General features: G+C 36.8%; 1 protein-coding gene across 1 annotated transcript in view; it reads left to right on the top strand.

Annotated features, from left to right (window-relative positions):
- The window catches only part of LOC121381316 (calpain-7-like), a 45,124-nt gene that overhangs the window by 14,792 nt on the left and 16,801 nt on the right, over positions 1–13,531 (top strand). The window contains exons 8-10 of the mRNA XM_041510575.1: positions 2,198–2,284; positions 3,573–3,699; positions 6,009–6,094. Of these exons, the coding sequence (XP_041366509.1) occupies positions 2,198–2,284; positions 3,573–3,699; positions 6,009–6,094 (300 nt within the window). The remainder of the gene's footprint in view (positions 1–2,197; positions 2,285–3,572; positions 3,700–6,008; positions 6,095–13,531) is intronic.

Here is a 13,531-nt window from a genome sequence, read left to right as displayed (position 1 = left end):
TGAATTTTCAAGTCATTTCACCCTAGCGCATTTGAGTGCAAGGTGTCCTAACTGGGGTTGTCTCAGCAGTTATGGCGGCAGCCATTTTATCAATCCCATAATGCATCGCTTCAAGGTGGCACTGCCTAGTATGTTACATGTGTTTTAGTTTTTAAAAATAAATATTAGGGCCTAAGTTGCTGAAATTGGGTTTTATTATAAGTGACCATGTGTCAAATATCAGAGGTGAATCTAGCCCAAATACATTATGGCTAGCGAGCTCTCACCCACAATTACATTGTTTTGGTTGTTTCTTGCTTGGAAAGTTTCTTCCTGTTTTTTAAAGCTGTCATATCGCCTCACATTAATTAGCATAACTTCATAGAAACACACCTACAGTTTTTATAAAGAATTGTGTGTGACAGTAACACAATTTTAATAGTTAAATAAAAAAAAAATTAAAGATATTTTAGGTAATATTCCGATCAGCACACAGTATACCCTCCCTCACATGCTATATTGTTCTTTTTTAATGTATTTTCCAGGGAAACATGACCCGACCCCCACCCCCACCACAACACACACACACACAAAAAAACCTTTGCTAGCCACGGTCTAGACCTCTACACAATTTCTTGCACAGGCGCCTGTTTTACAAAATATTTCGTTTCAGTGCTTCAAATTAATTTTATATGTACATTAAATTGTATTATAAACATGCTAAATTGCAAATTTTGCTATAATAACAGCAAAAATAATTTATTCAAAAACCATCGACATCGAACTGTAACATAAGTATTTGTATAAACATGTTGGTATTGCATGTCGATTTTTTCAAGATAGGTTGGGCCTAAATGTCCAACATGTTAGAATGAAGACATTGTTGTACACGATTGTAAGCATAACTGGCAGGCAAATCAAAACATAAATAAAACAAAAACAAACAAATAGCCCAATCCACCCCCCCAAAAAACCCCCCACAACAACAACAACCCAACAAACACCCCCCTCCCCCAGTAACAACACCAACCCCATCCCAAAATAAAATACAAAATACACCTCCCCCTTCGGCAAACACACACACGCCCCCCCAAAAAAAAGAACAAGAAAAAGAGAACAAAAACAAACATATAACCCAGACGAACACGCACATTTTCTATCTATATTTACAGTAGAATGCAATAATCACATTTGTATTATTATTATTAATTAATTAATTGATTAATTTAATCATTTAAAAAAATCAGCCTTTTATGTTTTGCCAGTATATTTTTATTATTACTCAGCTTAAATCAAGACCTCCCCCCCAACAAGAAGACACGTCACCCCCCAACAACATTAATTTTTCTTCGAAATATTTTCACTATCATTAATCACATTTGTATTATTATCATTTAAAAAAATATATTTTTCATCCTTTTATTTTTTATTTTTTCAAATGTATTTTTTGTTACTCATCTTAAATCAAGAACTCCCCCACCAAAAAAACAAACCCCACCACCACCACACCCAAAAGACCCGTCACCCCCTCCCCCCACCACCAACTTTATTTTTCTTCAAAATATTTTCACTATCATTAAACAGACTGTTTTACCCTATTGTGTTACAGTGGACTAGTCCCTGTCACTAGCTTTCGTCACGTGCTCATTCAAACGCCCATACCGGCCTCGGTGGCGTCGTGGCAGGCCATCGGTCTACAGGCTGGTAGGTACTGGGTTCGGATCCCAGTCGAGGCATGGGATTTTTAATCCAGATACCGACTCCAAACCCTGAGTGAGTGCTTCGCAAGGCTCAATGGGTAGGTGTAAACCACTTGCACCGACCAGTGATCCATAACTGGTTCAACAAAGGCCATGGTTTGTGCTATCCTGCCTGTGGGAAGCGCAAATAAAAGATCCCTTGCTGACAATCGGAAGAGTAGCCCATGTAGCGGCGACAGCGGGTTTCCTCTCAAAATGTGTGTGGTCCTGAACCATATGTCTGACGCCATATAACCATAAATAAAATGTGTTGAGTGCGTCGTTAAATAAAACATTTTTTTCTTTCTTTCTTTAAAACATGTCACAACTGATGTCTGTTTTAGCCAGACATTAATCCTCTCTGCTGCTGTAGCTGGTATATTTCACTCTTTTAAACATGTCACAATTGATGTCTGTTTTAGCCAGACATTAATCAATGGTTTGGATTACTGATCATCAGGTTTGTGCTTGTATTGCAGAGCAACGTCTTACATCAATGGAAGAGAGTATGTTCCTTTCATGGAAGTGGATTTGAAAGAGAAGTTTGCATTTCCTGTGGCATTTAGGTAACCTGCTAAGACTTAGTGAACAGTTCTTATAATATTTCTGGAAAGTCTTTTTGAGTTTTGTGAACAAATCACAATCTCATGTAGATTCAGATAAATTGTTGGTCTAAAAACTAAATTTTTTAAGGAATATTGTTTTACTTTTTGAAAATAAAATAAAAAAATTTAAAAACGCATTCTTCTGTCAATTCATGGAGGGAGTTGCCCATTCTGAAAAATAAAAAAATGCTCTTCTTAGTTCACAAATAACCTTGTCTACAGGGGCAGGTGGGATGTAGCCCAGTGGTAAAACACTCGCTCAATGTGCGTTCGTTCTGAGATCAATCCCTGTCGGTGGGCCCATTATGCTATTTCTCGCTCCAGCCAGTGCACCACAACCGGTATATCAAAGGTCATGGTATGTGCTATCCTGTCTATAGGATGATGCATATAAAAGATCCCTTGCTGCTAATCGAAAAAGAGTAGCCCATTAAGTGGCGACAGCGGGTTTCCTCCCTCAATATCTGTGTGGTCCTTAACCATATGTCCGGTGCTATATAACCGTAAATAAAATGTGTTGAGTGTGTTGTTAAATAAACCATTTCCTTCCTTCTTTCCATGTCCACAGGGCTTCTAGAATTTTCGAAAAATCACCTAGCCATGGGACCAGTGATTTTCAAAATCCACTAGCCATGGTTAAAAATTTACTAGCCGTACTCTAGCTGGAAAATCCCATATTATATATAAAACTGTAGCCTGATTCTTTATTTCATATTCCCAGCCCCTTGATTACTTCAAGCTAGGACCATCCCAGCACTGATCTTGACCAGTTTGCATAGTTTTGAATTTATTACTTATTTCATGTTCATTAAGATCTTATTTAGTTGTTATTTACTACATTGATTATTACTTCAGAAATCATCACTTTGTATTAAACAATATTAATTCTGTGTTTATATGAGGATGGTCATGGTCATAGGTCATAGGTGCACATTCAGAACAAGCTGTTGTAGTACACACCTGTTGTGGGTGCAGGTGTCGACTTTTGCCGGCTCCTCTATCCAGAACAGGAAATGGTTGGGAGTGGGGGTGGGGGGTGGGGTTGCAGAAGGTATCACCCTCACTGGTATGTGCAAGATGGCACAAGCAGTCAGACCAGGGTCAGTAGCGAGAACAAGGATAGGTGAACAGGTTGATGCCATTATGTGGACCACTTTGAACTTGAGACATTTTGTTATCTACAGCTGAAGTTTTTTTTGAAGCATATTGCTAACCTATAGCATTGCTAACAAAGTAACTTGTATTTCAGTGATAAGGATGGCAAACTGGCCTTGTCTCCCAAACAGAAAAAAAACTTTGCAAAGTGGGTGCGACCAGCCGATTATTCTGATGACCCAAAGATGATCCTCGCCATTTCTCCTTTCAGCATCAGACAGGTACATAGAATGTAACAGGTTATTGGCAGAGGTTATCAGTGGTAGATCTAAAGGGGTCCACAGGGCCCCACCCTAAAGTGTGTATTTTTATGTTATTTTTCATTTTTACATTGGAGAATCCCGAATGCCTTAGGGAATGTTTGTAGCCTTTGGCCACATGTCATTGGGCCCCACCACTGATTATTGGCTTCATCCTGTGATTGTATGAATGGGGAATTCAACAATGCTCACTCTAGTGAAATTTCCCATGTCTCGTGTCTGTCTTGTCTGTCTGTCTGTCTTGTCTGTCTTGTCTCCTGTCTGTCTTGTCTGTCTTGTCTCATGTCTGTCTTGTCCTGTCTGTCTGTCTGTCTGTCTGTCTGTCTGTCTGTCTGTCTTGTCTGTCTGTCTTTCTGTCTTGTCTGTCTGTCTTGTCTGTCTGTCTGTCTGTCTTGTCTGTCTGTGTCTGTTTGTCTGTCTGTGTGCCATATATAGTTTCCCAGACTTTTGTTTCACAATGCCTCAAGATATTGAGCTGGCCTCATTCCACGAAATGATCATAGCACTGCTATTGTAAATATTTACTATCGCGACCGTAACTTTTTGCTATGATCGCCAGACTATTCCATGAAGCCGTATAGCTCACTGTCATTGTAAATTATGGTGAAAATTTACAACTGGTACGAGGCAATTGTAAGACTCTAATGTAGGTGATAAATGGCAGTTAGTTGATGATTTCCTAAGACAGGGACAGACTCATTTGGGTTAAAATGGATCTAATATGTACATGATACCTTTTAGGAAAGTCGGCGGTTGATGGAAAACATTTTAAACCATGCAACCTTCATTCTAAAATATGGGAGATAATTCTAATGAATTATGCATTTGGCAATTACGCTTTGTAAATAAACTGGTGAGGTTACTTTGTACTTTTTCGATACCAACAAATACATCTGAAATATTCTGAATAGTGGCCAACATATTATTTAATTTCTTTGCACAAAAGATTTTAATCGTTAAAGGGGTACTAAAAACTATCATAAGGTTGATTTATGGAATGGTTGTACAGAGAACTTAAGAGTCTTTCTAAAGTACACACAGAACTTAAAAAGTATAAAGTTACAGAATACACAAAACTTAAAACATCCCTGCAGAATACACACATAACTTTAAAAAAAAGTATTTCCTGAGTACATCAGACCTTAAACAAATTTTGCAGGGTACACACAGAATTTAATAACTGTCTAAACTACACACAGAACTTTTAAAAAGTCCATGATTCTCTGGGTAGTGCTTCAAAGGAGCTTCAATTGTGTAAATGTAGATATATTTGGCTTTAAAATACTCCAGTTTAATGTTTAAAGGGACATACCCTAGTTTTTAAACATTAGAGCCCTTTTTTAATAACTGTAAGCATACTTTACTTAGATGTTAATGGTTAGTGTTTTTGGTCATCCTGGTGTACACAAAAATGCATTTCTTATATTTTTAAAAATGCAAGTACGTCTGAGAAGTAACAGTTATGGAGTCGAGTTTTGGTCTATTTTTAGAGGGTATTTCACCATTTCAAAGTCACATGTTTTACTCAATTGTAACTTTATCCAAATGTGTTACAGGTTTGTAAACTAACTAAACTGAGTGTTAATTTTCACGGGTTGAAACTAGGGTATGTCCCTTCAAGTGATTGATTTGTACCAAAACCGAAAGGAAAAAAGTCCAATAAATATAACAAACTTCACTTAAAAAATAAAAAAAATAAAAAATGAAACTTCTGGTGGATGTCAGTTTATACGAACACATGAAACTGCTCGTATTTATTTTCCATTCACCCGTTGAGCATAATCATGTTTTATTACCCATATGGTCTCCAATAAACGGTTACATAGATGGTGTATTTTCCCCACGCTACATGTATCTTTATTTCCTGAGTCATAACAATACCTTGAAAACTGTTATAGCACGTTACTGACGTCACAAATCGCCTTTGCATCTGCAGACTTGAAGGTTTCTGAAATTGACATCATCCCATGTAATTGACATGGCTTAATGTTATTAACGCTGATTGTGAAGCAATTACAATCATATTTAACATTTGTTCAGAATCATAGTTTGTGGATAATAAATAAATTATAACAATCACTAGAATGTCATATAAAATTTATGAAACTCGTTTTAGAATTGTTTTACACCACTTGCTTTCGCTCGGGAATAAAATAATTCCCAAACTCGTTTGATAAATTCTGTATAGCACTCTCGTTCAAACAATAATCTATCTTTATTGTAGATCACATATTCTATTAATTTCTGATTAAAGAATGTTTGTATTTCAGACTATTGTATCAGACTGCAGTTTTGTAGCATCACTAGCCATCAGTGCACAGTATGAAAGGAGATTCAAGAAGAAATTAATTACCAGGTCTGTTCAATGTTAAGTGGATTTGTAGTTTTAAAACCTAGCTAAATGCAGACAGTCAAACCTCATCACTTAAGGTAGTACTAAACCAAATAACATCCAGCTGGGTCAAAGTTCAAGGTTCACCTAACTTTTGATAGAGCAGTTAATATCACAAGTCATGCCATTGGTGATAAATGTGAGTGTTTGTTGTGATAACATCTTGTTTCATCTGGCCATTGGTGATAAATGTGAGTGTTTGATGTGATAACATCTTGTTTCATCTGGCCATTGGTGATAAATGTGAGTGTTTGTTGTGATAACATCTTGTTTCATCTGGCCATTGGTGATAAATGTGAGTGTTTGATGTGATAACATCTTGTTTCATCTGGCCATTGGTGATAAATGTGAGTGTTTGTTGTGGTTTCATCTGGCCATTGGTGATAAATGTGAGTGTTTGATGTGATAACATCTTGTTTCATCTGGCCATTGGTGATAAATGTGAGTGTTTGATGTGATAACATCTTGTTTCATCTGGCCATTGGTGATAAATGTGAGTGTTTGTTGTGATAACATCTTGTTTCATCTGGCCATTGGTGATAAATGTGAGTGTTTGATGTGATAACATCTTGTTTCATCTGGCCATTGGTGATAAATGTGAGTGTTTGATGTGATAACATCTTGTTTCATCTGGCCATTGGTGATAAATGTGAGTGTTTGATGTGATAACATCTTGTTTCATCTGGCCATTGGTGATAAATGTGAGTGTTTGATGTGATAACATCTTGTTTCATCTGGCCATTGGTGATAAATGTGAGTGTTTGTTGTGATAACATCTTGTTTCATCTGGCCATTGGTGATAAATGTGAGTGTTTGATGTGATAACATCTTGTTTCATCTGGCCATTGGTGATAAATGTGAGTGTTTGATGTGATAACATCTTGTTTCATCTGGCCATTGGTGATAAATGTGAGTGTTTGATGTGATAACATCTTGTTTCATCTGGCCATTGGTGATAAATGTGATGTTTGATGTGATAACATGTTTCATCTGGCCATTGGTGATAAATGTGAGTGTTTGATGTGATAACATCTTGTTTCATCTGGCCATTGGTGATAAATGTGAGTGTTTGATGTGATAACATCTTGTTTCATCTGGCCATTGGTGATAAATGTGAGTGTTTGATGTGATAACATCTTGTTTCATCTGGCCATTGGTGATAAATGTGAGTGTTTGATGTGATAACATCTTGTTTCATCTGGCCATTGGTGATAAATGTGAGTGTTTGATGTGATAACATCTTGTTTCATCTGGCCATTGGTGATAAATGTGAGTGTTTGATGTGATAACATCTTGTTTCATCTGGCCATTGGTGATAAATGTGAGTGTTTGATGTGATAACATCTTGTTTCATCTGGCCATTGGTGATAAATGTGAGTGTTTGATGTGATAACATCTTGTTTCATCTGGCCATTGGTGATAAATGTGAGTGTTTGATGTGATAACATCTTGTTTCATCTGGCCATTGGTGATAAATGTGAGTGTTTGATGTGATAACATCTTGTTTCATCTGGCCATTGGTGATAAATGTGAGTGTTTGATGTGATAACATCTTGTTTCATCTGGCCATTGGTGATAAATGTGAGTGTTTGATGTGATAACATCTTGTTTCATCTGGCCATTGGTGATAAATGTGAGTGTTTGATGTGATAACATCTTGTTTCATCTGGCCATTGGTGATAAATGTGAGTGTTTGATGTGATAACATCTTGTTTCATCTGGCCATTGGTGATAAATGTGAGTGTTTGATGTGATAACATCTTGTTTCATCTGGCCATTGGTGATAAATGTGAGTGTTTGATGTGATAACATCTTGTTTCATCTGGCCATTGGTGATAAATGTGAGTGTTTGATGTGATAACATCTTGTTTCATCTGGCCATTGGTGATAAATGTGAGTGTTTGATGTGATAACATCTTGTTTCATCTGGCCATTGGTGATAAATGTGAGTGTTTGATGTGATAACATCTTGTTTCATCTGGCCATTGGTGATAAATGTGAGTGTTTGATGTGATAACATCTTGTTTCATCTGGCCATTGGTGATAAATGTGAGTGTTTGATGTGATAACATCTTGTTTCATCTGGCCATTGGTGATAAATGTGAGTGTTTGATGTGATAACATCTTGTTTCATCTGGCCATTGGTGATAAATGTGAGTGTTTGATGTGATAACATCTTGTTTCATCTGGCCATTGGTGATAAATGTGAGTGTTTGATGTGATAACATCTTGTTTCATCTGGCCATTGGTGATAAATGTGAGTGTTTGATGTGATAACATCTTGTTTCATCTGGCCATTGGTGATAAATGTGAGTGTTTGATGTGATAACATCTTGTTTCATCTGGCCATTGGTGATAAATGTGAGTGTTTGATGTGATAACATCTTGTTTCATCTGGCCATTGGTGATAAATGTGAGTGTTTGATGTGATAACATCTTGTTTCATCTGGCCATTGGTGATAAATGTGAGTGTTTGATGTGATAACATCTTGTTTCATCTGGCCATTGGTGATAAATGTGAGTGTTTGATGTGATAACATCTTGTTTCATCTGGCCATTGGTGATAAATGTGAGTGTTTGATGTGATAACATCTTGTTTCATCTGGCCATTGGTGATAAATGTGAGTGTTTGATGTGATAACATCTTGTTTCATCTGGCCATTGGTGATAAATGTGAGTGTTTGATGTGATAACATCTTGTTTCATCTGGCCATTGGTGATAAATGTGAGTGTTTGATGTGATAACATCTTGTTTCATCTGGCCATTGGTGATAAATGTGAGTGTTTGATGTGATAACATCTTGTTTCATCTGGCCATTGGTGATAAATGTGAGTGTTTGATGTGATAACATCTTGTTTCATCTGGCCATTGGTGATAAATGTGAGTGTTTGATGTGATAACATCTTGTTTCATCTGGCCATTGGTGATAAATGTGAGTGTTTGATGTGATAACATCTTGTTTCATCTGGCCATTGGTGATAAATGTGAGTGTTTGATGTGATAACATCTTGTTTCATCTGGCCATTGGTGATAAATGTGAGTGTTTGATGTGATAACATCTTGTTTCATCTGGCCATTGGTGATAAATGTGAGTGTTTGATGTGATAACATCTTGTTTCATCTGGCCATTGGTGATAAATGTGAGTGTTTGATGTGATAACATCTTGTTTCATCTGGCCATTGGTGATAAATGTGAGTGTTTGATGTGATAACATCTTGTTTCATCTGGCCATTGGTGATAAATGTGAGTGTTTGATGTGATAACATCTTGTTTCATCTGGCCATTGGTGATAAATGTGAGTGTTTGATGTGATAACATCTTGTTTCATCTGGCCATTGGTGATAAATGTGAGTGTTTGATGTGATAACATCTTGTTTCATCTGGCCATTGGTGATAAATGTGAGTGTTTGATGTGATAACATCTTGTTTCATCTGGCCATTGGTGATAAATGTGAGTGTTTGATGTGATAACATCTTGTTTCATCTGGCCATTGGTGATAAATGTGAGTGTTTGATGTGATAACATCTTGTTTCATCTGGCCATTGGTGATAAATGTGAGTGTTTGATGTGATAACATCTTGTTTCATCTGGCCATTGGTGATAAATGTGAGTGTTTGATGTGATAACATCTTGTTTCATCTGGCCATTGGTGATAAATGTGAGTGTTTGATGTGATAACATCTTGTTTCATCTGGCCATTGGTGATAAATGTGAGTGTTTGATGTGATAACATCTTGTTTCATCTGGCCATTGGTGATAAATGTGAGTGTTTGATGTGATAACATCTTGTTTCATCTGGCCATTGGTGATAAATGTGAGTGTTTGATGTGATAACATCTTGTTTCATCTGGCCATTGGTGATAAATGTGAGTGTTTGATGTGATAACATCTTGTTTCATCTGGCCATTGGTGATAAATGTGAGTGTTTGATGTGATAACATCTTGTTTCATCTGGCCATTGGTGATAAATGTGAGTGTTTGATGTGATAACATCTTGTTTCATCTGGCCATTGGTGATAAATGTGAGTGTTTGATGTGATAACATCTTGTTTCATCTGGCCATTGGTGATAAATGTGAGTGTTTGATGTGATAACATCTTGTTTCATCTGGCCATTGGTGATAAATGTGAGTGTTTGATGTGATAACATCTTGTTTCATCTGGCCATTGGTGATAAATGTGAGTGTTTGATGTGATAACATCTTGTTTCATCTGGCCATTGGTGATAAATGTGAGTGTTTGATGTGATAACATCTTGTTTCATCTGGCCATTGGTGATAAATGTGAGTGTTTGATGTGATAACATCTTGTTTCATCTGGCCATTGGTGATAAATGTGAGTGTTTGATGTGATAACATCTTGTTTCATCTGGCCATTGGTGATAAATGTGAGTGTTTGATGTGATAACATCTTGTTTCATCTGGCCATTGGTGATAAATGTGAGTGTTTGATGTGATAACATCTTGTTTCATCTGGCCATTGGTGATAAATGTGAGTGTTTGATGTGATAACATCTTGTTTCATCTGGCCATTGGTGATAAATGTGAGTGTTTGATGTGATAACATCTTGTTTCATCTGGCCATTGGTGATAAATGTGAGTGTTTGATGTGATAACATCTTGTTTCATCTGGCCATTGGTGATAAATGTGAGTGTTTGATGTGATAACATCTTGTTTCATCTGGCCATTGGTGATAAATGTGAGTGTTTGATGTGATAACATCTTGTTTCATCTGGCCATTGGTGATAAATGTGAGTGTTTGATGTGATAACATCTTGTTTCATCTGGCCATTGGTGATAAATGTGAGTGTTTGATGTGATAACATCTTGTTTCATCTGGCCATTGGTGATAAATGTGAGTGTTTGATGTGATAACATCTTGTTTCATCTGGCCATTGGTGATAAATGTGAGTGTTTGATGTGATAACATCTTGTTTCATCTGGCCATTGGTGATAAATGTGAGTGTTTGATGTGATAACATCTTGTTTCATCTGGCCATTGGTGATAAATGTGAGTGTTTGATGTGATAACATCTTGTTTCATCTGGCCATTGGTGATAAATGTGAGTGTTTGATGTGATAACATCTTGTTTCATCTGGCCATTGGTGATAAATGTGAGTGTTTGATGTGATAACATCTTGTTTCATCTGGCCATTGGTGATAAATGTGAGTGTTTGATGTGATAACATCTTGTTTCATCTGGCCATTGGTGATAAATGTGAGTGTTTGATGTGATAACATCTTGTTTCATCTGGCCATTGGTGATAAATGTGAGTGTTTGATGTGATAACATCTTGTTTCATCTGGCCATTGGTGATAAATGTGAGTGTTTGATGTGATAACATCTTGTTTCATCTGGCCATTGGTGATAAATGTGAGTGTTTGATGTGATAACATCTTGTTTCATCTGGCCATTGGTGATAAATGTGAGTGTTTGATGTGATAACATCTTGTTTCATCTGGCCATTGGTGATAAATGTGAGTGTTTGATGTGATAACATCTTGTTTCATCTGGCCATTGGTGATAAATGTGAGTGTTTGATGTGATAACATCTTGTTTCATCTGGCCATTGGTGATAAATGTGAGTGTTTGATGTGGTGATAACATCTTGTTTCATCTGGCCATTGGTGATAAATGTGAGTGTTTGATGTGATAACATCTTGTTTCATCTGGCCATTGGTGATAAATGTGAGTGTTTGATGTGATAACATCTTGTTTCATCTGGCCATTGGTGATAAATGTGAGTGTTTGATGTGATAACATCTTGTTTCATCTGGCCATTGGTGATAAATGTGAGTGTTTGATGTGATAACATCTTGTTTCATCTGGCCATTGGTGATAAATGTGAGTGTTTGATGTGTGATAACATCTTGTTTCATCTGGCCATTGGTGATAAATGTGAGTGTTTGATGTGATAACATCTTGTTTCATCTGGCCATTGGTGATAAATGTGAGTGTTTGATGTGATAACATCTTGTTTCATCTGGCCATTGGTGATAAATGTGAGTGTTTGATGTGATAACATCTTGTTTCATCTGGCCATTGGTGATAAATGTGAGTGTTTGATGTGATAACATCTTGTTTCATCTGGCCATTGGTGATAAATGTGAGTGTTTGATGTGATAACATCTTGTTTCATCTGGCCATTGGTGATAAATGTGAGTGTTTGATGTGATAACATCTTGTTTCATCTGGCCATTGGTGATAAATGTGAGTGTTTGATGTGATAACATCTTGTTTCATCTGGCCATTGGTGATAAATGTGAGTGTTTGATGTGATAACATCTTGTTTCATCTGGCCATTGGTGATAAATGTGAGTGTTTGATGTGATAACATCTTGTTTCATCTGGCCATTGGTGATAAATGTGAGTGTTTGATGTGATAACATCTTGTTTCATCTGGCCATTGGTGATAAATGTGAGTGTTTGATGTGATAACATCTTGTTTCATCTGGCCATTGGTGATAAATGTGAGTGTTTGATGTGATAACATCTTGTTTCATCTGGCCATTGGTGATAAATGTGAGTGTTTGATGTGATAACATCTTGTTTCATCTGGCCATTGGTGATAAATGTGAGTGTTTGTTGTGATAACATCTTGTTTCATCTGGCCATTGGTGATAAATGTGAGTGTTTGATGTGATAACATCTTGTTTCATCTGGCCATTGGTGATAAATGTGAGTGTTTGTTGTGATAACATCTTGTTTCATCTGGCCATTGGTGATAAATGTGAGTGTTTGATGTGATAACATCTTGTTTCATCTGGCCATTGGTGATAAATGTGAGTGTTTGATGTGATAACATCTTGTTTCATCTGGCCATTGGTGATAAATGTGAGTGTTTGATGTGATAACATCTTGTTTCATCTGGCCATTGGTGATAAATGTGAGTGTTTGATGTGATAACATCTTGTTTCATCTGGCCATTGGTGATAAATGTGAGTGTTTGATGTGATAACATCTTGTTTCATCTGGCCATTGGTGATAAATGTGAGTGTTTGATGTGATAACATCTTGTTTCATCTGGCCATTGGTGATAAATGTGAGTGTTTGTTGTGATAACATCTTGTTTCATCTGGCCATTGGTGATAAATGTGAGTGTTTGTGAGTGTGATAACATCTTGTTTCATCTGGCCATTGGTGATAAATGTGAGTGTTTGATGTGATAACATCTTGTTTCATCTGGCCATTGGTGATAAATGTGAGTGTTTGATGTGATAACATCTTGTTTCATCTGGCCATTGGTGATAAATGTGAGTGTTTGTTGTGATAACATCTTGTTTCATCTGGCCATTGGTGATAAATGTGAGTGTTTGTTGTGATAACATCTTGTTTCATCTGGCCATTGGTGATAAATGTGAGTGTTTGATGTGATAACATCTTGTTTCATCTGGCCA

Source organism: Gigantopelta aegis, chromosome 9 (genome assembly GCF_016097555.1).
Source record: "Gigantopelta aegis isolate Gae_Host chromosome 9, Gae_host_genome, whole genome shotgun sequence".
NCBI classification, from domain to species: Eukaryota; Metazoa; Mollusca; class Gastropoda; order Neomphalida; family Peltospiridae; genus Gigantopelta; species Gigantopelta aegis.
This window is presented reverse-complemented; position numbering and strand designations above follow the sequence as displayed.